General features: G+C 38.8%; 2 protein-coding genes across 3 annotated transcripts; both read right to left on the reverse strand.

Moving 5' to 3' along the window:
* fkbp1ab (FKBP prolyl isomerase 1Ab) lies at positions 1–8033 on the reverse strand. The gene is made up of 5 exons (XM_061257650.1): positions 7880–8033; positions 7726–7773; positions 4532–4644; positions 1690–1840; positions 1–1377 (listed from the first exon to the last, which is right to left on the reverse strand). Exons 1-4 carry the CDS (start codon positions 7914–7916, stop codon positions 1712–1714), a joined length of 327 nt encoding a protein of 108 aa, XP_061113634.1. The 5' UTR covers positions 7917–8033; the 3' UTR covers positions 1–1377; positions 1690–1711.
* On the reverse strand, positions 7935–27553 carry LOC133138691 (sodium-dependent lysophosphatidylcholine symporter 1). Of its 2 annotated transcripts, none has more exons than XM_061257649.1 (14): positions 27114–27553; positions 26462–26575; positions 21644–21768; positions 21362–21494; positions 20983–21061; positions 19505–19668; positions 18391–18481; positions 17869–17990; positions 16769–16852; positions 16190–16273; positions 15831–15943; positions 15336–15479; positions 12612–12788; positions 7935–8088 (listed from the first exon to the last, which is right to left on the reverse strand). In XM_061257649.1, exons 1-14 carry the CDS (start codon positions 27198–27200, stop codon positions 8076–8078), a joined length of 1530 nt encoding a protein of 509 aa, XP_061113633.1. In that variant the 5' UTR covers positions 27201–27553; the 3' UTR covers positions 7935–8075. The 2 variants fall into 2 exon arrangements, with proteins under 2 accessions (XP_061113633.1, XP_061113632.1); XM_061257648.1 differs by lacking the exon at positions 7935–8088 and adding an exon at positions 11533–12090.
* Between the last annotated feature and the right edge of the window lie 239 nt (positions 27554–27792).

The raw sequence follows: 27792 nt of genomic DNA on the forward strand, positions 1-27792 counted from the left end.
TTTCACTTTTCCCAAAGCTGGTAGAAAGCACTTTATTGCAACAGCACATTTTGATTTCATTGGTTTTGCCTGCGTATTTAACTCAGCACATAGATACACAGTGCAGTAAAGGACCGTTCATGCCACACTGGACAGCTAACATCGAGAGCAGTGATGACCAGCATCTCATAACATACTTTTTTCAGGTTCATATTTCATGAGAACACCTTTTCAATTCAATATAAAAGCATTGGATGCATCTGCCTCCCAACACCACACTGGTAGCACTTAGGCAGTGTGGCCCATGTTACTAGTGACATTGATAGCTTGCAAAAGTAATCTATTTCATTATAGAATAAGCATTTCTTTGAGATAGAAAGTTGGCATCTGAAAAATATATTTAATGGCAAGTTTAAACAAAAATAACGAGGGGGAGGTTAAGATTTTCAAGTTCCTCAACCCCAGTCTTTTTTTCTTTTTAGGCAATTTAAAAGGAAAATCACTACTCGAATTAATGTGCATGTACGGTACACAACTTCTGCACAGTATGCAGGTTTATGGCTTTGTGAAACGTTGACTTGAAAGAAGGAAAATAATATTGATTCAAATTTAAATTCATACAAGTACAAAGATTCCTGGTATCCTACATGGCATGCGGACCTGACGTGGGGTAGGCACACAGATCTGAGAGGTACATCAATTTCACTACTTCCTGTGTACAGAATGCTGCCTATCTTTCTGCATTCAAAACTAGATTCCCTAAAAAAAAAAAGGGGGGGGGTGGACAAGGGGTTCCATTCACTTGTGTTAAAGGCAAAGTGAACATGACCTTTCAATACAATTAACAAGTTTAACATTGTTTAAAAAGTTATTGTTTGGAATTGCTAAGTCCACAATTATATTTTCAACAACACTACTCAATATGTATGACATAATATACTAAGTGTTCAGAGCCTAAAGCTGTGAAATCTCCTAGTTTCCTATAGGAAGGTGTGAAAACCAAAAAAGCACACAAATTTTTCCCCAGTTCAGCTGATATATATTACTAAACACCCAAGAATTCACTGCCGGTGTACCTCGGTGATTATCTATGTGTCTGGCTGTTGCTGTTATCATTGGTATGTCTGTATATATGCTTGATCATGCACAACTTATAAATCCTACACAAAACAAAGCAAAATAAAGCACAATTCAAGATTAAGAACTTCACGAGGTTTGTAAGGTTATGGCCCACAGATTTTAAAGGAAGGATGTGGGAGGGGTGGGGGAAATGAGTCACAAATACACATTTTCTACATATGGGTAAGATAGTGACCAAAGTGGAACTATTGACTCAAGCCTAATAAAATCAAGTGCATACTCTCCTAGCTTTTTTCTGTTTCCAAGATAGGAGGCAACCTGTGAAGAGGGAAAAGGAAGTGAGTTGCTGCACAGACAACGGTGTAGATGAGTTAAAGGGAAAAAAACTTCGGTAAAATTCGGCGGAAATGCATTGAAGAGTAGTGCCCCAAACAAGTATTTTCTGTCCATGTTAGGTACTCTAGGCAACCTAAGGGGTAAAAACATGGACGAAAAATACAGACTACAAGTTTCTATGAACTTCGAAAAGTCAGACGAACAACTGAAGAAGAGTCAGGTGTCCTTTAGATACGGAGATGTGAAGGGATGTGACATTCACGGTTTCCCTACATTTCCGCATTTAATACTTACAACAAAAGGCAGTGGGGATGCTTTATTCGAGGCCCAGGAGCTCCACATCAAAAATGAGAGTGGCGTTAGGCGGGATGATGCCAGGGTGGCCCTTGGGCCCATAGGCACAGTCAGGTGAACAGGTCAGCTTGGCCCTTTGGCCCACACTCATCTGGAGCAGAAAATGGGGAATGACAAAGGAAATAAGAGTTCACATCTTCATAACACAAATGTGGGCTGGTATATGAGAGGGATAATCAGTGACTGAAGGAGGATTCACATCTATTTAGCCATTTATTATGGCCCATCCACACCAAGAACTAACTATAATCACTCTAACAATAATGATGTGAGCATCCACACTGCTGAACGATAACGTTCTGTAAAGCCTCTCGGCTATCTCATTTGCCAATTTGCAGGTGACATTGTGATTGGCTGTCAGTGAAAAAATCACCCTGAAAGTGATCCAAATTATATCTGATATCGATATTTGAAACAGCTTCATTTTATCACCGACTTACATAGATACCTACAGAAAAGCCTCCAGTTTGTAACTGGAATAGCTAACCCACAGATTAGGCATGTCAGCTGAAGGAAAGCGAACAGTACTTTTGGATGAGCAATGTAAAACATGCCATTCTGAGGTGAAATTACCATCTTTGACTACTATAAAGGGGAAAGCCATCATCGCATATTGTACAGTAACAAAGTGTTGAAGAGCTCAATGGATTCCTGACAATTCTGAGGTATCAGTACAGATGACCACTTTGGATATGAAATAAAAAGGTCAAGTGCTGCTGAGCATACAATCTCTTGTGCTCTTGAAATACTGCTTGATGCACACTTCATTTCTTGCCCTGTACATCATCCTGCATTGATGCTCCACCATGCAGTCATTGAATTTTTATGCCTGGGCTTTGAAAGTAGCACACAAGCCTGAAATGCAATAACACAGGGATAACGAAGGCTGTGCCGCCTCAAACAAACAGAATCACACTGGCACAATTCTGAACTTTTCCCCTCTTGCTTCCAGAGAAACATGTAGTCAACTTCCTTGCTTCACAGAGCCAAATCCAACCACGTTTTAAAGGATAGACTGCATACTTCATGACTGCATTAAAAATAAAACATTTACTCATCACTGCTGTATGCAAATTAGTTGAGTTTCTACAATCCAGTCTACATGCAACAAGCACCAAAAGCATCCCTTCCATGATAAAAATGATATCATCTTGAAATTGGGAAGAGGGGAGGGATGAATTGGCGAATTGGAACACCCGATACTTGCAAGAGTCAAAGATGCTTCTGATCATCCCCCACATTTGAAGTCTTTTTAATAAAACCTCTGACATTATCAGTAACGGATACCAACACTTTCTCTCAATTCAGTGAGGTGCTCCATGGTCCTGACTGAACACTGCCTCACTAAGTCAGTGCCAACTGTGACTGATAGTCCCACAGGCCCAGGCAGGCGATTATCAGCAGCATCACCAGAGTTGTTATGATGTATGAAGCCTCATAACACCATAACTCTTCTAGTCACATCAGGCTTGGCCTACGCCAACTGCATAAACTAAGAGAGTGGGGTAAGTTGTCACACTGTTTGTTTCTCCAAAACAAGAAACACCACCTCAAATTGAATAGCCATTTTGTGTGACTTTTGTGTTCTGAGGTCAACTTTATGTTTACATGTGGTCAAAACCACACTAATCTGAGGTGAGGATAGTTTTCTTTTCAAAAGTAAAACAAAATGGCTCTGATCCTGCTGGTCCTTATATGAAGTTATTATTGGTTATTGGGAAAAAAATAAAATATATATATATATATATTCACAATGATTGGTTGTGCTCTTATTTGTTGAAAAATCCAACGTGACAACTTACCACACAAGTTGTCACAAGAGCACACCCTCGAAGATGAGAAGATGTAATGAATACAAAATACAGTACTGTGCAGAAGTCTTAGGCACCCTAGACTTTATTATATGTTTATCTTTTTGTGTGTGTTCATATAAAAGAACACACTTGAGATTGTCATTCATTTTCCCAAAGATATTATTTTACAGAGACATTTTTGTATTTAATTAAAAGAAGAAGAACTGTGGGAAGTTCTCCAACATGCTTGGAAGAACCTCCCTGCTGATTATGTTAGCCAACGCTGTCCTGCAGTTCTACATCTCAGAGAAGTAATGCAGTTTTAACACCAAAGGGTGGTCACAAAAAATATTGATTTGATTGTTTATAACTATTCTGCCAAATTACTAAAATGTAATGTAAAATGTATAGTAGGTCTATTTAGGACCTTTCATTAAATTATTTTCAAAATAATCTTATCTGTACAGAATGTTATACATTACATTACGGGCATTTGGCAGACGCTCTTATCCACAGCGACGTACAGTTGATTACACTAAGCAGGAGACAATTCTCCCCTGGAGCAATGCAGGGTTAAGGGCCTTGCTCAAGGGCCCAACAGCTGTGCGGATCTTATTGTGGGGTTAGAACCACCGACCTTGTGTGTCCCAGTCATTTGCCTTAACCACTACGCTACAGGCCGCCCTATACAGGTGCCTAAGACTTGTGCACAGTACTGTATGCGCCTGAGACTTCATGGTTTCATTGCTATGACATTTATTCCATTGTAATATGCTGCGCCCAAGAAATGTAAGAGTGAAAAGTGTGATGATATGCCCCTGTCTCTCCTATCAGTCATTTAAACATAGACAGAAACCAGTATTACCTTTGCTCAATTTACCAGGAGCACTGAAAATCTAGGCCTCTCTTGGTTTGTATTTAAATGCTTGTCAGTGCCTACTGCATTCCTGCCAACCCATAAAATGTGCCAATATTGCAAATATCCATACCTGTACAACACCCTCCTCCCAGCCACGGATAACTTCCTGTTTTCCTATCTTAAATTTGAAGGGCTTGTCTCTGTCTCGCGAAGAGTCAAACTTGCGGCCATCTGTAAGAGAACCTGCATGGGGAAAGCATGAATTATTGAAAGAATGCATTTTAAGAAATTCATTAAATGTGTACTTGGAAAAATATTCTAAATACAATACTTTTTTTCTTTAATAATTTTCTCCTAATTTGGTAGCCAATTGAACCCTGTTTATTCCAATTATCAATGTTAATTCATAACTTAACAAGAAGAATGCATTTCATTAATTTACTACTAAAAACGAGTGACAAGAGCCTAAAGATGTTTTCTTTTCCTTCTTTTTTTTTTTTAAAATTGGACCAGCTAAATACAAGCTCTGGTTCCTATTCCTGGGTCACGTAGCCCTTCGCAGTCAATGTCCGTAGTAGGCTTTCAACTGTGTGAAATTATAAAAATGGCTGTAGCCCTTTTGTATCAGGTAATTATACCTATTTGGAACACCAGAAATGTAATCTTTGGTATATTATTAAAATCTCAAATAACATTGTAGGATATCATTTATTTTCATGTTTCGAAATTGCTCTTCCAGCAAGTGAAATAATACAAAATGGATTTCATCACAGTGAAATTCAAGAGGATGTTTTCTCTTTTTCCACAACATTCTTGGCAAACTCAATAGACGGTTGTGCATGAAAATCCCTGGTGATCAGCCGTTTCTGAGATACTCCAACCACCCTGTCTGGCACCAATCATTCCAAGTCACTTAGATCACATTTATTCCCCACTCTGACATTTGGTCTGAAAAACAGCTGAACCTCTTGACCACATCTGCATGAATTTATGCATTTAGTTGCTGCCACATGATTGGCTGATTAAATATTTGCATCAACAAGCTGGTGAAAAGGTCTACCTAAAAAACTGATCACTGAGTGTATGTAGTGTACAATAATTATTTTCTCAATTTGTGACTCACAGACATTACCAGGTACTGAGTATCTTTTCTCAGGTCCTGCTTATTTTGGGAGGTAGTTGCCTTAAGTTCTCTTCAGCATGTGAAACACATGTTCAATTGGATTCAGATCTGGTAAAAGGCCAAAAACTAGACTTTTATTTTTATTTTTTTAAGTTTTTGGCTTTTAGAATCTCTTGTTGTTTTAGCAGTCCGTTTAGGATTATTGTCTTGCTGTATGATGAAGCAGCATCCAATGACTTTGTGGGCATTTACTTGAACTTGAGTGCAGATATGCTTCTGTACACTTCAGAATTCGTTCTACGGTTGCTATCAGCAGTTACATTATCAATGAAGACAAGTGAGCCAGCACCTGTGGTAGCCATACATGCCCAAACCATAACACCCACACCAGCATGTCAGGGTGGGGGGTGCTTTGGATCTTCTGCAATTCCTTTTGGTCATGTCATCACTCAGCAGGCTTTTTAGGTAGCTTCTTTGCAAACTGTAACTTGGAAATCCTGTTTTTGTGGCTGACTAGTAGTACATCTTGCAGTGTAGTCTCTGTAGTTCCGTTTGTAGTTTAAGTCTGTGGACAGCGGTCACTGACACACCCACATCTGCCTCCTGAGGTGTTTTTTTTTTGTTTTTTCATCAGTCGAAAGGGCACTTGGGGTTTTTTCTTCCTTTGTGGTAAATTCAGCAAAGGCTATGCTGGTATTGGTGTTTATCTGTCACTTTTTAAATTACTGATAGGGAAGACCGGGAGACATCGTCACACGTTTCACTCTTACAAATCTAGAAAAAAAATGTCTCTGTCCCAAACGTTATGGAACTCACATACACTAAACATGCACAGCTTTTTTTCCCTTTTTTCTTCCTTCCACGAGTTTACAGAGGTTGATGTTTTGGAAATTTTGATTTTACTTAAATTCGACGAACCGTGTCAAAATAGGCAAGGACAGAAGTGCTCGGTCAACCCAAGACGATTAAACATAGTGTTACTGATTGTTGAGACTTTGGTAAATGGGAGTGTCAAACATTGGAAAATGAACACTACACAATCATCTATAATGAATACATTCGGACAAGGGTTCGTTTGCTAGGTAGTTATACTTGTGAAACCCGAGAAAGCGGAGTGATGCCCGTCACTGTGGCCATTTTGAGGTTTGCCTGAGGCCTTCGCGTAATGCAGAAATCTTGCGGCAGAAATTCCCAAACGTACAAGACAAACGAATGCTTCCATTTGGCTACAGGGAAAGGACTCGGTCGTCGGGTTTGAGGACTAAAACAAGGAACTAAAGCTAACCCACGAACAATATTTATGTCTCGAAGAGCTAACTTAGCTAACATTGGCTTATTTCACCGTTACCTAGCGAAATTGAACAAGGGCTGTAGTTTCGTTGATACAGTGGAAGATACTTAGCTAACGTTACAATGTATGAGCACCGAGATCAACTGCACACGTTACAAGCAGCTATTCTAACGTTTAGCGTCGAAACCCAGGACAAGTGGACTAGATAACTTAACTAGTTAACAGACTGGCTAACGCTATTGCTATTAAACGATCGATATGACGAGCAGTTGTCCATGCCTGTCGATTAGATACTCCAATAGGCTTACTAGCAAATGAACTAACCACCGATAGACAACAAAACACCACAATTTCAACCGATAACTTAATCCGTTCGTTCATCCAACGCCAGCAAATCCTTCAGTCCCAACAAAGAGGCAATCACCAGACAAGATTTAAACCCCTTGCTCTCTGTCTCTGACTGAGATTGAATCTAACGTTTGCGGTTTTGGCGGCTCTTTACACCAGCTATGCTGACCTCCCTTCTAGCTAAATCGGGTTGCTAGGATGTCAAAACCATCGCTACCAAGCTATGCAGTTATTGATATTACAAGACCATTAACGTTCATTAGTGGACTGCTTTACCGTTAGAATAGACTATACATGGATATATGGCTACATAATACACTATGGAAGTGACTAGCTAGCTAGCGAGCTGCTTAGAATAGCTCATGAATGCAAAATGGTGGTGTATCACGTTAAATACTAGCTTAAAAAAGTGAGTTAGCTACACTCGGTAGCTAGCTATAAAGCTAGCTTGACAGACGTCAAAGGCTAAATCAATGCACAACGTTAGATGCGACCTTGTGTGATTTCTGGTTATGCGGACAAACTGCAACTCGGATAAGACAGTTCACAAGGTAACACTTACCGACATAATGCACCACGCACGTCTGTCCTTTTTTGGGAAAAGTCCTTCCTAAAACCCGCAAAACAAAGAAACAGAGGTGTATCACACATCATCAAAAAGTATTTTAGCGCAATCAGCAGGATCCTGCAAAATATTATTTAAGCCTAAGCATTACCATCTCCCGGGGTTATTGTCTCAATCTCAACTCCCATCTTGTCCGTCGGTATTTCCCTCTCTGTTGCCGTAATTCCCGTTATCTGCTCGCTAACCGTTTGTCAATCCAGTCCTGCCCGTATGCAGCGCCGCCCACGTGATCTGAACGTAGAGCTGGACTTCCGACACCGGAAAGAGTGGGGGATGAGAGGAGAGCATCACAGAACAGTCCTGTGGAGAGCATTAACGATACAACGGGAAACCGTGGGTTGGTCCAAAGTTGTCCACAGAATGTCAAAAGATGATCTTTTCTGTCTGTATCACATATTGCCGAGCAATATAACTAATCTAGCAGTATACAGTGCACACGTCATTAAAGTGCATATTCTCAGCTTTTTATTAAAGGGTATTTTATAAATTGTAAATGGTTGGAATTTATATAGCGCCTTTATCCAAAGCACTGTACAATTGATGCTTCTTGTTCACCCATTCATACACACACACTCACACATGCTGGTCAGGAACATTTAGGGGTTAGGTGTCTTGCTCAGGGACACTTCGATACAACCCTGGCGGGGGAACTGGCTACCCTCCGACTTCCAGAAAACTGCTCTTACCACCTGAGCCAATCTTACCCCATTTATACATTTATACCGTTTATTTTCACCATGTAGAAATTACAGCACTTGGTCTCTTCTGTCGACAAGAACATTTTCCAGAATTCTGCAGACTGTTTTAGGCACTTCTTAGATAACTGTAACCTGGCCATCCTGTTTTCACTGTGTTACAGTGTCATAATCAAAACCAGGGTCATGTCCAAATCAGTTTGTTTGCCGACTAATAAGGATACAACCTATATGCAACTTGTAAACTCAATAACAGGGAAGCGCCGTCAAGGAAATATTTGTCCCTTTTAGGTGGGTGAAGTTGTTTTGGCAGTGATGTGCTAGTAACCTCTCCTCAGGCCAACAATCCAACTAATGCCAACAGACAAGAACTGATGTTATTCTCATATTTCTCTTATGCTTATTTAAAACAACGATTCATGTTATTGATAGTTAAAATGATTGATGTTATTGATAGCTGAAAGAGTAATAATGTTAAAGTTAACTCTTAAGAATGTGAGACCTAGCGGTCTCAAATGGGGGAATGTTGAAGTTTGATCAAAATGCTTTTATTGAAACTATGAATGTTTAGAATAATGATGAAGTTTGATTTAAATGCTTTTATTAAAAGTGTTTGTTCAACCATATCGAGCTGTACATAAGCTCTTTGTGTACAAGAGTACACAAGAGTACACAAAGTACAAGAAGCTCATTTAATCAGGTGTTTAAAAGGCCATGATGCTGGTTTCTGATTACAGGCCTAGTAGTGTGTGTCTTCACAAGGGAAATGTTTTTGTTTGGCGATCGCAGGCCGGGCAGCCTGACATTGCAGAGATAGGGGCTTAAGACTGCTCAGCTGTCAGAGTGACAGAAAATATTGAGGCGGGTTAAGAGAGACAATGTGATGTTTGTATTTTACATTTCTGTACTAGTGGTGTAATAAACTTCCCACAGAGGTAGGTCAGGACTACAGAATCACTGGACATTTTCTTACACAGACTGAAGACTAGATACCCATTTTATATATATATATATATATATATATATATATATATATAATTTATTAAATTATTATAATAATTATTATTATATATATAATTATTATTATAATTTACCTCTTCACACTTCATATTGGTTCATTGGCTGTAATTCATTTAGGATTGTTTGATGCTGTTTTTACATTTGTGTATATTTTGGTTCTAGGTTTGCAAAAGTGAACTTACATTTAGTAATGTATACTAGTAATGTTGCTCATGCGTTGCATCTGGTCTGGGAATGTCGTTAGCCACGTCTAGCGTTGCTAGTAAAACTGAACTGGATTGACTCATGTTCTCCTTCATTGTAGGTTGCTCTGGATATATAATAGCATCTGCTAAATTAGTGTACTGTAATGTAATAAACCTGCTCAGTAGTTTTGAATACATGGAACGACATGAAACAGTATGTGACTAGAGACAATATCGCTGATAGTACTTTGTGCCAAATAAAATAGCATGAAGCCACTAGATGGTGCTGTCCACCTTGGGACTGTTTCATATAAATATAAATGCATTTAAATTCTGGTTATTGATTATAGTATTCTACAATAAAATGTACTATTGATAATTAGTGAAATACAACTTCAGATTAAGGAACCGACTCATTTTTAATCACTCACTCATAAAGATGTCCGCAATACAGTGAAACATAATAGTGGCAAATCCTAGCATTGACATACCAAGGAAATTGAAACATTTAATAGAGAAATTATTTTTTTGAGTTAATGCGTTACTTTTGTTAAGTAGCATAATTGTATTGCCACCAAGCGGGAATTAATATATTTTAAGATCTTCTAAAAATCAACAGCACCATGTTTGGAAATGCCTTCTGTTAGACAAATACGACTTAATGTATTTTGTTTAGCAAAACTCCAGTGCCATCGAAAATTATTCAGCATTAATAAAGATGGGTAAAGGCTGTAAAAAAAAAAAAAAAAACAAGCAATCCAATTAATAATGAGCTATATTCTATGCTCACAACATATTATAACATTTGATTCTAATACAGTTTCCTTAGAGAAGAAAAAAACTGATTATTTCTCAAAAACTCAATTGTATTATTATACAACTTTGTGCATGCTCCCTTTGCAAAAAAAACTCTACTCCGTCATATTGTGTTATATGAGATTTGTCAACATATTGGCAGACTTTTGACCAGTCCTCCATATAGAATCTTGCAAGATCCTTCTGTCTGTGCATTTGGATTGCACTCTTAAGTTCATACCACAAAGTTTGGGTTCAAGTTTGGAGATGTCCATTGCATTACATTACATTATTGGCATTTGGCAGACGCTCTTATCCAGAGTGACGTAGTTGATTAGACTAAGCAGGAGACAATCCTCCCCTGGAGCAATGCAGGGTTAAGGGCCTTGCTCAACGGCCCAACAGCTGTGCGGATCTTATTGTGGCTACAGCAGGATTACATTACATTACATTATTGGCATTTGGCAGACGCTCTTATCCAGAGCGACGTACAGTTGATTAGACTAAGCAGGAGACAATCCTCCCCTGGAGCAATGCAGGGTTAAGGGCCTTGCTCAAGGGCCCAACGGCTGTGCGGATCTTATTGTGGCTACACATTGTGGATTAGAACCACCGACTTTGTGTGTCCCAGTCATTTACCTTAACCACTATGCTACAGGCCGCCACTATGCTACATTGCAAAGTTGTCATTTGGTCAGTCAATAATTTTTGTTTGATTATGAGGTATGTTTGGGCAAAAACAAAAAATCTGTTTTTAGCCAAGCTTTCTTGCGAAGGCAATAAGGTCTGTGGCTAAAATGTTTATGATTCTATTTACCTTAATAAGAGCAGAACCAGTAGATGCTATCAAGTCCGGAGTCAATGGCAGTTTTACCATTCTAACAGTTATGCATTTGTTTGTAACCATCTCCTGACCTTAGAATGTTTTTACATGTGTGCTACCAAACTGTTTGTCCCCAAGCCAAGATCCTAAAAAGAAAAAAGATATAAATGTAATCTTACAATCTTAAACATATTTCTAGAGCAGAAATATTGCTTCTTACGCAAAATATTTTTCACTAAGCAATTTTATTATAACAAAATAATGTAATTTAACATTTTTTGAGCATGCAGTATCATTCATTACCTGTTTTGTTTATTGTATACAGCTAGGTTTATCAAAGATGTGAACCGTTTTTCAGGCCACTGTAGGCAGTGCTTGAGGCAGGTGACTGTAACTATAACACAATATTGAAGGAGTATAATCATTGTGCCAACAGGTAAATATTCCATTTCCTGAAGTCTATATAAATCACTAAAATGTATAGACATAGAAAGACAATCTGAAGGCAACTCAACCGGCTCCAAAAAAATAAAAATAAAATAAACATACACACTAAAGTAAAAGTTACAAGTTTTCCGTAACACTTGTTTTTATGCAGAATTTTCAACCTTATTTAAACATAATGCTCGTGTAGATTACAACTGTGGGTTTTGGCAGTCAGATGGACAGTTGGAAATAGAGGCAACGGGCTGGAAACGGAATCTGTGGGGCCTGTGTAGGACAGTTCAGGCTGGAGTAGCTCTACAAATTCTCTTCACTAACAGCGGAGTCATCTTCTGTAGTGCTGTCAGAGGACATACAGCCACAGTTCATACACCATGCAACATGTCTTTCATTTCAATCAAGAATAATATACAATACCTTGCATAAATACCTTATTTTATAAACCATGGGGCATTTTAAAATGGTTATTATTTATTTTTCTAAATTATCAGGGATACCTAACACAATACAAGTCACTGTCTCTGGGGATGCACACCATCAGGTGTTGGACATATCTTAAAATGCTAAAAATATCAAAATATAACCCAATGTCAGATTGCAATGCAACGTAAAACACATAGGGTTGGGATTTTATGGTCTTATAAGATATAATAATAACCTGCATTAATACTTATATATAAATAAAGGTATTTACCATAAAACATTTGTAAAATTATATTAGCCTCTCACAATTCAAAACAGCAGAGCACAAGCTTAAATGGTTTGTGACATGCCACTGATCTGGTCTCAAGAATGTGGCACACCACAGATCAGTGTTTGGAGATGCAGTAAACCAAGATACAATGAGGAGCAGTGACTCACACAGCTTTCCTCAGTTCCTCCTGGATCTGCTGGCGCCTCGCCTCATTGATGGGGTAGAAGCAGAAAAGCACCATGCCCACCAGAAGCAGGGCAATGGGCACAGGGGCAAACAGGACCCGCAGTGTAGTGATCACTGTGGCATTATGGCTGCAAGCACCTGACTTGTAACCAGCAAAGCTGTTGGAAAAAGAGCATGCACACCAACTTGTACACATAAAAACAACATTCAGCCTCTTTAAGATCACTCTGAGCAAATTGGCACTTTTTTTGTAATTGTGTGGTGCAATTATTGCAATGTTGCCAAATCCAATTGTGAACTCTTACTCTCAAAGAATGCAGTTCACCAATAGTGAACAATCATAATCTAGTAGTAGTAGTAGTAATTTATTTTGGTGCTTATTAACAATTTTACAGAATGAATGCACATATAAATAATTAATAATCTCCCATAGATGTGAAAGAAATAGGTGTTTCTGAAAATGAAACCCTGATTCTTAATCACTTTTGTTCTATCATTTGTATCTAAACACAATTTCCGCATTCTTAAAATGAGTGCACTTCAAAAATTACTTGTTCAGGGGATTGATGGAATGCTGAGGGGCATGACTGAAACTAAAACACTGGGATTAAGGCCAGTTCTTTCTAAAGGACTGGTTAATGCTAATCAGGCACTGTCCAGACCAAGTTTACTGTATGCAATTGCACGTGTTGGCAGGATGCTCAGCTGTTGACTGAGTGGTAGTAAATGGACAGATGAATGGTTTGTTTTCAAACTGCAAACAACAGTGAGACAACAGTGAGAAGGCTGAGCCTTTTTCTGTGCTGCGCTTTTCCTGTGCTGCTTCTGCCTGTCTGGGAAACCTGCCAAAAGCAACCAAAGCTCATTTTGTGAGATTTATGCCAGGCTTCCTTGGACAATATGTTTATCTCAACTGCACTCACCTGAATAAATAAAAGTACAATTAGCTATTTGGTACAAAGGTGGCTGGTTGAGGAATGGCCCGGTTGAGCAATGAAATAAGGAGCAACAACTAGGGTATGTTTCAGATTGAATACATCTGGAACACCAATAGCATTTTAATATCTATGTTCCATCTCCTACAATGCTTCCCGAGTGCTGGAAAAGGGTGTGTTTGTGTACTCAGCTGTATACCCTGCCTTCAGTGCAAGGGGGAATTGGAAAATTGGAAAAATAACACTGAGATTCCAAGCAGCCAGGACAATATCTTCATGCCTGAATCAAAGCCAATGCCTGGTTTCCCCAGGTTACATAATATGCAAGCAATAACCACTCCTGTAACTTCTGCCAGCCATGATGATTTTCAATTTTCAATTTTCAATCTCACAATATTAAGAGCATACTTTCCTGCTATTACTTAGAACTGGAACTGGCAACAACAAAAAAAGATATATATATATATATATATATATATATATATATATATATATATATATATATATATATATATATATATATATATATATATATATATATATATATATATATATATATATATATATATATATATATATATATATATATATGTATTAAGAGAGGCTGTCTCACAGCAGCACCCACAAACACCTTTTTATATTTGCCATGCAAGAATGTAGATGTGCTTGGTCAACAGATATGCTCAGGTGCTCTACTTACGGTTTAACATGGAGTAAATCTGTCCTCTTTTATTAAATCGCATATATTTATTGCCAATATTTTGCTTTCACCACATACAATGCAATGTAAATATTTGGTACAGCAGTACAATTTCTGTTATTCTGGCTCTGTACTCCTGCACATTGGATTTGAAATGAAACTATTAATATGACCTTAAAGTGCAGACTGCAACCTGTAATTTGAGGATATTCACAGCCATATCAGGTCATCCGCATAGGATTTACATCCATTTTTATAGAGTCTCCTGTTTTATTGGACCAAACGTTATTGGACAGTTGGCTTCTCAGTTGTTTCTGATTAGCCAGGTGTATTCAATCACTTCCTTAGTAAAGGTATAAGGAAGCTTTCAGTACCTAGTCTTGATTCCAGGCTTTGGATTTTCTTTGGTGTATGTTATTGCCGTTTGTCAAAAAAAAGACCTGAGTTGTGCCAATAACAGTCAAGGAAATGAGCCTGAGAAATAAGAAAACAAAGTCAGAGACGCCAAACAATGTGCTTACCAAAATTAATTGTTTGCAACATCATTAAGTCTATTGCTTGGCCTATGTATCTGACTGTTTTTGTTTCTTATTTCTCTGCCTCAAAATGGATTACTTGATTTTCTTTAGTACAACTGTGGTCGTCATGTTGACAAATGACAATAACTAGACTAGTTAGACAAGACTAGACACTGGGAGCATTCTTATACCTTTACTAAGGAAATGATTGAATACACCTGGCTAATCATAAACAGCTGAGAAGCCAACTGTCCAATTACTTTTGGTTCCTGAAAATGGGGGGACTATGTATAAAAAGGATGTAATTCCTACACATATTACCCAAAAGAACAGAAATTGTACCACTGTCCAAATACTTACAGACTGCACTGTATTTATCTTCAAGACCTATAATTCCGTATCATAGGCTATAGGGATTTCAGTCTCATGAGAGTTTGTGCTACAAGTCAAGAAAACTCACAACAGGGTGCACTAAAATCTGAAAGAAAAAAAAAAAATCCCCTGACAGTAAAATTAAAGGTTTGAGAAACAATGGGACCAAAGAACACTTACTGCAGTGCCATGGTGGAAATTCCGACGGATACTCCCCCTCCAAATTTGTTGAAGAAGACGTAGCAGGAGTAAAATATGGGTTCCAGGCCTTTGCTGGTGGGATTCCTTACCTTGAAATCATCTATCACATCTGGCAGCATTGACCTGAGAAAGGGGCCAAACCATGAACAGAGTGGTTTTGGAACTTTTTGTCTCAAGGGCACATTGTTCTTAAAGAGCTCCAGTAGCATCACAGTTATGTGGATGGATCACATAAGGATTTAGCTGTAAATATTTCCAGCAATTTCTGATGAACTCTTAAAGCTAGTGCCAGTGCAGCAGAAATCACTGGAAAGATAATATCAAAGAATAGGAAACTAGTCCAATAATTTTGCTTATAATGCATGACAATGGAGTGGAAGTAGAGAAATGTTGTGACATGCACCGAATCTGGCCATGCACACAACTCCAATCACCCACTGCTCTAGGAGCAGTTAGCCTACCAACTGTGCTCACCAGGGGAGCAGGTACAGTGAGGCCAGGCTGAAACCAGCCATGATGGACATGACGATGAAGACAGGCAGGTTGCCCTGCACAGAGGCAATAATCACCAGGGCTGGGGCATAAATCTATAAGACACAGTAAACAGAGAATGTAGCAGAAATTAAAGAGACAACAAAACACCTTCCTAATAATAATGATAATAATGTTAATGACGATGACCATGATTTGATGAGGAAGTGAAGGACCAATTGTTATGCTGCATTTAATATTTATCTGCTATAGCAGTGGGTACTCACTGGCTTTTCCTCATCCATTTAGCAGCAGCAAACCTCATAGTGAGCCCAAGGAACAACATGGTGAACTGAACTCACCAACATCCCAATAAAGAGTGTGGTCTTCTTCTCCAGCCTCACAAGAAGTGTCTGCCACAGCGGTACAGAAAGTGTTGCTGATGTCTGCACAAAGATACAAATATTATACTTGTTCAAAAACGCAAATTCTCAAGAACAATAAAACATGCTTTCTATTTTCATATACCAAGAAAGTATTATGGAGGAACAACATTATCAACAGTTGAGTTATGAGATTTGTTAGTTACTGTAAGAAAAACTAAATTACAAATACTATAGTTTTACTGTGGACTATCTGCTTTTTTTCCTCTTATTTTTGTAAAATGGGATTTTTACAGTGCTATAAATAAAATTAATTCATTTGGGGGTGAAGGAGGGGCATAGTTATTTCATAACAAAGCCAACACTGGATATGTGTTGACATCAACAATGAATTTGATTAGTTTGCAGGCCACGGATTGTAGCACAGTCATGATGCTGTCATTCATAAGCAATAATGGCAACTATAATATAACACCACTATTTAGGATTAGATGCTATTGAAGTTATAGATATATATATAGTTATAGCTATATGTGTTATAATTATAGAAGTACTCACCAGCATTATAAGTACAAGGTGCTGAAAGTAAGCTCCCAATCCAGCAGCATGGGTACAGAACAATGCAAAGTTACTCTGGGCCATCTGTATCAGAACCAAATGGAGAGAATTTGATATAATCTTCAAAGTACAGTATTTATTACAATATGCCATCACATAAGCTTTACAAGTATGGTCATTAATAGTAATTAATCCAGTAGTAAGGTAAATGGATGATGAAGTCAACATGCATCAGTTAACACCTAAAGTAAATTCACAAAATTATCATCGGCTTGGGTTTTTTGTTTTTGTTGCATTAATTCCCTTTTTTACAGTGCAATTTTCAATCACTACGGTAACAGGATATACCATTTGAAAGCGTTAAGACTCACGGTTCTATCTGTATAACATATTTAAACATGCCATTGCTTTAGTGACAACAGTTCCTTATTTTGTAACATGTGGGTGGCAAAACAAGCGCGGGGGATTTAGCCAAATACTACACAAAATAAGGTAATGTCAGTGTCCTTTCCACGGCAAGGGTCCAGCGAGCACTGATGGTTTCAAATTCTAAAAATGGGCTAACGGAGCTTGGAGAAATGTTGATGTGATGTCCATTGTTTACAAAGAATGCCTCAAGAGGAATTATCATTGTTGTCCGTTTTGCCATTACATACTTTCACAAAAGTACTTGTACATAGGAATGTGATTATCAATTTTTTGTAAGGCACTCTCGAACAGGATGAACCCACATACGAGCGTATCTGACAAGTATCAGTAACCAGTTGCCCTGTAAAGGTGTCATCCCCATCCGAGAGTAAGAAATACAGTATAACTTCAGCTCTGCCTAAAACAGACTAGTGGTATGGTATTGAAGTAACGACTGAGAAGTATTTTGACATTTTAATGTTATTTATTATTATTTGACAGGTTAAGGTACCCAGTCAGGTAGCTTAACCACTATGCTACAGGCTGCCCTGTCAAGCTATTTTAGCTAAGCTAAAGCTAAGCTAAAGCACTTATAACAGTTGAACTACATCTTACAAGGTGTTCAATGGCAGCTCTGGTGAACACTGTCTTGGTGCAAAAAATAACATACCATCACTCTTGTGGATGCTTACCTGGAAGGCCAATGAACAAAAGAGAAACCCAAAAACCAGCCGCACATAGGGAGAGTGTTTCACCACCATCCGTAATCCAGAAAGATATGGCATCCGGAGGCGGTCCAGGATACTGAGGGGTGCTGCATAGTCCCAGGACAGGAGAAAAGAACAGGGAAGAGGTTTTCATTGACCATGAATCATTATCTCCTTTTGGATTACTACCAAGGGCTGAGGGGAGGATATAGTACCAAAAAACAGTTTGTTTGTATTGGTATATAGGCAGTGGGCACAAAGGCATATCTGTGTATGCATCAACATATCAATTTGTTGTAAACATATCGCGTAATTGACAAAGACAAGTTACTCTGCTGTACTGAACGTCCACTTAGGGAAAACCTATTTATTTCTAGAGAAAGAAAAGGAACATTGCATTCCATTTCTGAGATGAATAAAAATGCAGAAAATATAAGTTATCTGAAATCTAATGAATTCCAGAAACAACTCCTCATTTGACCCATAACCACCTGGCACCAGACTCACCCAACTGCTCCTTCACCCCCAGGAACAGCACAAGGCAACACAGGAAGTACAGCACCCCCAGGATAACTGCAGCAATCAAATAGGCTCTCCTCTGGTCACACACACACACATGCGCGCACACACACATGCATGCACACAGTCGCAAACATTAGCAAAAGCCACAGAATTTATGAAAATTCTGATGAGAAAAACCCTCATGCTACATCTAGTGACACAGTCCTTTGTATTATTGAGCATACCAAATAGACAATGTCATGTAGAAATTAAACCAAAGACCTGAATTATGACTTAATTAAAATCAAAATTATATCCCATTTTCCATTACTAACAACTCAAGAAAGATTTCAACAGAAATTCCTTGATCCCAAATCACTGCTGTAATACAACATTATCCACAATAAATTTCAAATCACAAGTCATTTCTCACATTCATGTCCATTTCTTGGATGAACTCACTAAAATAGAGGGGCTTTTATAAATTAAATCCTATCGTCATACAAAGCAATTTGCATATATGCTTCATATTTGTATAGACATTTTAAGAGTAGTTTATTTGCTGTTTGATAAAATGTTTGGGCTCCAGAATCATTGGCACCCGTGACTGGCAATGCACAAAAAAAAATAAAAAATATGATTACTGAGATAAACTCAAAATTCTGAACATTACAGAAAAATACTGTAATGCTAAACAGCTGATGCTATATCATTTGGTCATTTAAAGTATGATTGAATAATTTTAATAAAGATTGTTTTTTTGTAAGTATTTTTTGTGCATTGCTAGTCAGGTGTGCCAATTATTCAGGAGCCTACTGTATATACTTTAGACACAATATGGGAATTGGCACTGTTTGTTGAACTGAATAAATTCACCACTAAATTTTCATAGTACTGTATGCTAAATTGGCTTTTAGGTTTACAGGCATCAAATGAGTTGTATATTAATTGATCTGAAACTGGTGGAATGCATGAATAATTCTCAGGCTGGGTGTCTCCCACACTTCTTGAGCAAAAAGGAACTAAAGAGGAAGTGGTTGGGGAGACCGCAGTTTAGCTCAATGTGCTGATCTAAAACAACTGAAAGGGTTACCAGAATCAGATCTGCGAGTTCACTCACCGTGTTGTGCAGGGTATCCAGTAGGGGTGAGGAATGGTTTTGGAGAATGTTCTCTGTGTGATTGAGCCCGCTACACACCACGGCCCTTTTGGCATGGTAAACCCCAACGATCTGACCCTGAATCACTGCCCCAGCCAGTGTCCCAAACGTCTCCATACCCATTCCTTAGGTTGACAGAGAGAATGAGAGAGAGTGAGAGAAAGACCCATAGCTTTTCACATTAATTCTATTACATTGCATTGATTTAGCAGACACTCCTAAACAGAGTGAATTACAAAACATTTTCCTCCCAGAAATAATGTTCAGATAAAGGAAGCCCAGTCCCAGTAAAACAGTCCCTGAATGGAAGCACTCTATGACACATGCTTTTGCTTTTTAAACAGTTTTTCAGGAGTGACGATGAGTGATTACATATTTTACATATAAGTCGCAGGTTGGAATTCCCAAGTACATCTTATTTTTTAGGTTGTTCTAAAAGCAATACTAAAACTCTTCTTGGAATTGGGTGGTGGGATTAGATTCAGATGTAACTTATGCTGATACAGAATTGAACACATTAATGGACCACTAATGGCTTGAAGTCGTCAGGGGTCCAAAGTATGAAATGAGCCACAAACCACCATGCTGCGACTTGATATGCAGTAGGTACTACAATAATTGTTTCCCCTGACTAATTTTCCTTTTGAGCTCAATGAATAAAATGTTCAGGAGAAACTTCTCTTGTAGTATCTACTTGTTCCTGTTTTTACTTTATGCAGCAGCAGTACCCTGACCAGAAATAAAAATGTATGAAATATTTAGTTAAATGTTGGTTTCCTTGCCTAGTCAGTTTGGGCAAATTATTTTACGATGATGATTATGATTATGATTGTTATTATGGATATCATGGTCATCTATTGCTGTACATTTACCAAATATATGTGCAATTGTATCTGTAAGTATTACAATAATGTATTTGTAGTTTATTTTAACAGTACTTCTTTAAAACAATTTCTAGCATTTGTCCAGATCACTGTCTTGAAATTCATACCACACTGCAAGTACAGTTAGATCTGATAATATGGTAGAGATGGAGTCATATTTTTTCATTGTATACCTCGGGATACAATGGTTACCATTTTCAATACTATTTTTCATAACCTAAAGTATAGCATATTAGTATATCAGCATATTATATCCACTGCAATAGTTACATGTCATAGTATTCCACAATATTCTCTGGTGTTCTCATTTATTCCAGCAATCTTGCAACTGCTCTGCTATTAGCTCTCCACATTTCACATTTACACAGAATAATCCCCTTCAGCATCTATAACCATGGAAGTAGAGCCACATTTCACATTTACACAGAATAATCCCCTTCAGCATCTATAACCATGGAAGTGGAGCCACATTTCACATTTACACAGAATAATCCCCTTCAGCATCTATAACCATGGAAGTAGAGCAGTAAGAGCAACAGCCAGTGGAGATCTTACTGAAGCCTGTGGCTGAGTCTCTGTCCTTCTGGCCTCCCCCCAGGAACATGTTGAGGGAGGAGTATGGAACATGGTAGCACTGTAGAAGAAAGAATGGAGTAATGCTGTGATCAAATAGCATGGTCGCCATGGTAACACTTCTCAGTGAAGAGTTGGGAACTACAGCGGAGGGGAGAGTAAAAAACGTGGTTACCATGGTAACACAATGTCAGTAATAGTATGGAAATTTAGCCTACAACAGATGACACGGTGCATTATGTTTGTGGTAACATGGCTACAGAAAAGTAAGGATAAGCCAGGACAACGTTACAGTTCTACAATTTAAGTGATTTAATTTAGGAGAAAGTAATGATGGTAATAAGGTAGACAATGGTCTTACACTCATGAAGGTGTCAAAGAGGCAGCACATGATGAAGTACCATGAGAAGCTGAAGGCTGGGGACATTGTGTCCTTGGGTGTGAACCACATCATGATGTAGGAGAGAACCCCAAATGGTGTGGAGAAGACTAACCTGTCAACAGCAGACACCAGAGGAATTACCACAGCTTGCCACACATACTAAATGGCAGTACTTTTGCTTTCTAAAATGTTGGAGCAGCAACAAGGATAAAAACATTTAGGATAAGGAGGAGGACCACGTCCTACCTCCAAATCACTCACCAGGGGATAAGCTTCCCAATGCGTGTCCTGCCACTTTTGCTAACAACATACCCTACTAGGGGGTCGGTAATTGCATCCCAGGCCCGACCCATGAAAAGAATGAGAGAGACATAGAAAGCATCCATCTGCAATGATAGATAGGACAAGACTCACATTAAACACTGACATTATACAAGGACTGTAATGTGGCAAGCACTGAGGCTTTTTAAATGGATTTTGACTCAGGTAAATAAAAGAAGAAGAAACCCACCAGAAGAAACCCAACATGAATCTGTCATTTCTCTTCCATAGTAAGCCTAAGATAAATTCAACTAAATGTGGTATGAAATATAAGGATACATGGACATTAGGGATGTGACAAATCATCAGTTTTAGTAACCGGTTACCATCCCATTTTTTAAACGGTTAACCGGTTAACCGATACTGCTTATGACCGCTAGGGGTGGTTTTATTTTATTTTTATTTTTTCCTGGATTACTGAGAAATTTAATTGTATTTTCAAACTTTATTTTTGCCCATCTCAATAGTTAAATGCCAACATTGTAAGTCAGCCTAATTGCCAAATTAAATATTTACATTTACTGTGCAGTGTAACCTCAGAGTTGCAGAAATCTGTAGTTAAATCCCTGTACTTTACGTTCAGGCAATGTTGGTCGATCGTGTGTCAGTTTTTTTAAAATACATTGGTTTCATGTTTTCATCCCTTTTCTATTGTTCTGCCTGATAGACTTGATTGATATGAAATCTGTGAATATGCTGCTGTTAACAACTTTGCTACAGACGGGGTTGTGCACTCCAAATTCCGTGGTCACGCAATATTTGTCCGATATATTATAACACCGGGTCTGTTTTACCATAGGCGGCTGGTCTAATGATTTTACTCATGCCAATGCAGGTCACTGTGTTGTGAGCCCGGACCCCGTGCCGAGCTCAGAACTCACGTTCCCACGAGCAGTACCCCATGAGGAGGTGTCTCGGAGACAAACTCTCTTTTCCTTTAAGTACTTTCGAACATCCTGGAGAACTGGTAAGTTCTACTGAACTTCCAGCCCAGTCTTGAAGTGAAGTGGTGTGACGCAACGCTGTTATATGATCTCCTGTATTCACTGTAGTTTTTCTAGTTGACTCAATTCCACTCAATTATAATTATGATTAAGCATATTTTATTGTAGTCAAGTAAATAAAATTATACAGTTCACAGGTTAAATATTTTTCAGTTTGCTAGTCACATACATTGCTTTATATTCTTTCAACCGTATACCGGTGCCTTTACGTGATTCAGGTTAGGTTCATATAACCTCTTTGTTTTTCTAATTCACCTTTCCACCAGATGTTAATGTCAAGATACACCCTTCAAATATCCATCCTCTTTGGCCTTTACCTTATCTTATGACTCCCCCTTCAGGGAGATAAAAGCTACTCCTAGAATATTGTGGGCACGAAAACCCCTAAACTTTTCTACTTTATTCCTACCTTATGTAGTATCTTACTGAAAAATAAAAGACATAAAAATGAAAGGAAACTTATAACTTTAAATCACCTAACAATGCTACCTTCTACCTTATAAGTAATATAAAATATAATTACCACCCATGCCCTAAATATAGTCGCCCCTTTTTCCACGGGATTTGATCCCTCCTCCTTGCTGTTGATGAGCTCTTTGAACAGCTGCATTGGTTTGGGAATCTGGGGCAAGATCAGGACCCGGACTTTCGAAAGATGTGACTTTGCTCCAGTCACTGGCTCCAATGCCGCAAATGTCCTTGGAGACAGCCTTCACCTGCACTTTGTACCGTGAGTGCCTGTTGTATGGGATGTGCACTGGTGTGTCCGGTAAACTATACTTCTCCTGCCAGTCAGAGGACCCGCTGCTTCTGTAGCGGTACGTGTACTTCCAGCAGTCTTTGAACACGTCGGGGGGGGGGGGGGGTGCAGTGCAGCCGCAGCATGTGCCTCTCCTCACTGACACTGAGGTTAGGGGGGGGAGGCTTCAGGTTCTTGCGTGGGTCCAGCAGGAAGGTGTTCTGTAGTGTGGAGGGACCCCGCGTCCCGTCTGTTGGCCGCCAGGTGCAGTTCATGGCTCCAAGCATGTCGTAAAAGCACTTAAACTCTTTCACCAGCTTTTCTGTACGATGAGGGATGCGCATGAACACCTCTTCGTTATCAGTCCTGTTGCCACAACTCTTGGGCTGAGTCCGCACCGCGTACGTCACTCTGTTCTCCATATCCAGACATTCCTGGTAATGCGTAGATTCCTCCGTACGGGACTCCGGGTCACCAGCCTGCCCAGCTGTTACTGTACTGTGGTATTGAACGCTACATGTACTGCTGTTCAATTTCTCCAGTGGGCTCCAGGTCAAGTTCACGCAGAAGTCGTTGGGGAATTGCAAATACACATCACTAGGCAGAGGGAGCGCGCCACTCCAGCTTGATTATAGTTGTCCTGCGTTGCTCTCTCCTCAACAGATATCTTGTTAAGCGAAATCCTAAGAGGCTTTCTTGACGTCTAAAAGCTCACTCCTTATATATCCTGAAACTTGTACTGAAGTGTACTTATTCTGATAAGAAACTCATCCAGAAATTACCTCATTATACCGAGTGGGAAAACACTTATGCAACTTATTTAATGAGCCTATTCATCACTGTTATCTGCCTCACTGTCGTTTCCCCATACTTTAAAGGGAGTTTCCCAACACTTTATCTCATATACCCCTCCAGTAGGGAGTTTCCACCATCCTAGCACTTTCTCTAGATGCTCTTTGGTGTGTCGGCGTAACGGATCCACAAAGGACATTCAACTTATGGCCGAGTGTAATTCATCCCCCTACTCCTCTACAGTCAGTCCTTTGAATCTATCCGACAAATTGTCAGTGCTATAATCAGGGAGGCCCTTAAAGCCTCTTAATCTTCTTTCGGTATTGACATCCCTCCCTTCTTCCTTATCTTTCCTACATTTTTCCATCTCCTCATACTCTTTTATTTCCCAATCGTCCACATTGTTTTCCTCATCTCTTTGCTTTAACCAGGCCTTATGCTCCTCCCCTGTAGGAGCAAGCCCACACTTCTCAACCAAGAATGTTATTATACATTCATGTTACGCATGGCCTCAGTCAGACCTTTAGCCTTGCTCCTTAGTACCCTAAATCTAAGTCCTCTGACTTCAGACTCCTCTGCTGACAAGTAGGGCTGCACATGAACCACATATTTTTCCTCTTACGGGCGTTCTTACTACCACCTCAATGGCGTGTGCGAGGGGTTAACAATGCATTCCTGCCTAACCCCTCTTCTGTCAATCTCTCATCAGGCGGGCCTCGGGCCGGGTCCTCGACATATTTGATATATTCTTATGTAACGGTAAACTTGCATTTTATATACCAATTTATATGGCGTGGGACAATCGTAGTGGTGAGATTAACGTGTCAATTTTTCGCTAAAAGCAGGGAATTTTCACTTTCAATATCCGATGGACAAATAGCCTAATGATAATGTTTTGCTTTATTTATTTTTATGTAGATAGCGCATAGTGGAAAGCGAAGTTCGGTTTTCCGGTAGTGTCAATTCGCGTGTCAACGAATAAACACGGATGAAGAAACGCCATAGAATAATAGCTACAGATTTAAAACACACATAAATTATTTGACAACTATAGTACTGTAGCATTCAATTACATGCGGTGTTTGCGTTCTTAACCCTCTGAAATGGCTGCAGATTGCTTGCTTGTACGACTGCAGCTTGTGGATTGAATGTAAACAGCGTATTGTAATATTTAGTGCAACATTTGTGCAATGATGTACTGCTTTGTTTATTTTTTATATCGATACAGCGTAGTGGAAAGCTATGTTCAGTTTGCTGGTGATTTGAATTCGCGTGTCAACAAATAAACACAGATTTTCTGTAAACCTTAAGAAAAGACACAACGTTACAATAAGCCAATAAGTCAACCAACAGCTACATAAATTATTTGATAACTGTAATACTGTAGCATTCAATTCCCTATGGTGTTTGCATTTTAAACCCGTTGATTGCTTGCTCGAACGACTGAAGCTGGTCGACTGCTAGTTTAGAAGCGCAATAATATGTCTGGTGAAGAACGTGCATTTAAACTAACCTTACAATTTCACCTTCATAATACATTTTAAAAATCGGTTATCGGTTATCAATTTTTTGTAACCGGTTACAAATCAGTTTCGGTTAACCGGTTAACCATTCACACCCCTAATGGAATATGGATTTTCTCTGCATGTTCAAAAACTCAGTCATCAATGTGTAACCCTTGTATAGGCTAAGATAAAAATGAAATAATATTTACACAGTAAACAGAAAAGACTGCGTTACTGACAGGAATATTCAGCTTGAAAAATTAGCATCTACTTTGTACTGCATACATCCATATATCCATTAGGGGTGTGAACGGTTAACCGGTTAACCGTTTAAGCGTTCACACACCAAATGGAATATGGATTTTCTCTATATGTTCAAAGACTCAGTCATCAATGTGTAACCCTTGTATAGGTTAAGATCAAAATTAAATAATACTTACACAGTAAACAGAAAAGACTGCGTTACTGACAGGAATATTCAGCTTGAAAAATTTGCATCTACTCTACTGTACTGCATACATTGGAAAGAGCTATTCGAGTTACTTCCTTCTGCTTTTTAAGGCAGCCCTTCAAATGTGCACTCTAGTTTAGTTTCTGACATTCAGGCCTTGGATACAAACTGCATTTTCAGAAATAATTTCTCTAATTTTCCTCATATTTATACATTGACAATCCACATATCCCATCTGCCGACAAGGGTGAAAAACTCATCATTCACCTGTACAACGTCCAGTAGGAAGATTTGCAAAAAGAAGCCCTTGGTAGTGGATGTCATCTGATAGGGTGCACCTCCCACAGCATAGCACAGCTTTCTGGACAGTGGTAAACCTTTCTGCGTGTGAAAGCATTTTTGTATCAGATTATAATGAGACAGAAACCTTGAAATAAGGGGAAAGGAAGCTGAGAGACAAACATGACAACTGTTAACCGACACTTCTCAAACCTCTTGCGTCATGTTGCTGTAGCCTACAATCTAAGAAACACAAAGTGACAGTGGAGGTATAGTTTTCCAAGCAAAAGCGGTACAAATTAATTATATATTTCTGGCTGTGGGTTCACTTTTATGTACCTATAGGGTACCACCCCAATGATGTGTACCTTCTCACAGAAATACGTCAATGTGAAAATGTCAAATGTCAAAGCAAATTCGCAAAATATCCCCTTCTTAAAAATGTAAAATAGCAATGGGGATGGGATGTTATAGCAATGATTTGATCTAACGTCGAAGAAAGACTTTACGAAAAAAAAACAAAAAAAAAAAACTTACCCAACTGTTACTTTTGGCAAGCTCGATGCAATTACCTTCTTTTCTATACAGGCAACTAGCAAATGACCAAAACAAACACAATATTGTATTAATCAGGTCTTACGTGAAAAGCATCTTCGTCTCCTGCAGCACGACGCTTCGACCCTGCTGGCATGTGGGAAATTAAAGTGTTTGTCGAAGTCTCAGCCATCCCCTGCTTTCTTTCTAAATTGGATTAATCAAAACGGACTGTCCCGACGCAGCTGAAGTTTCGTGAAAAAGTGCCAACCTACTTCCTCAGATCACCCTAATAGTAAACTATGGTGGAACATTTCCCGGAAATAGCATATTCATATGAAATTGTTGTGAACTAAAGATGCCTATCCGACCACATAATTACAAAATCCATCATTTTGGGTATTTTCTAAATAAGCATGCCATTACGCAACCATGGGTCTCTCCCTTTACTCCTCCCAATTTAGTGTTTTTCCCAACATCGGAGACGGTGCCAGTCATTTCCAAGTACGCACACACGGTAATAAACAACACAGATAATTATAGGTTATGTTCAAACATATGAAATAATAATAAATAAATAAATATAAATAATAAAAATCGGCAGCCAATTAAGGCCTTGAGAACAAGACGTGTGGATACTTTAACCAATCAATGACTTGAATTAATCCAGAACCCCCCCTCCCAAAAAAAAAAAAAAAAACCAGCAGACACTGCGGCCCTCCAGGACTGGACTTTGACACCTGTGGTTTAGGCTGTGTTTTCGACACTTTCAGCTGGTCAACCAG

Source organism: Conger conger, chromosome 10 (assembly GCF_963514075.1).
Source record: "Conger conger chromosome 10, fConCon1.1, whole genome shotgun sequence".
Classification (NCBI taxonomy): domain Eukaryota; kingdom Metazoa; phylum Chordata; class Actinopteri; order Anguilliformes; family Congridae; genus Conger; species Conger conger.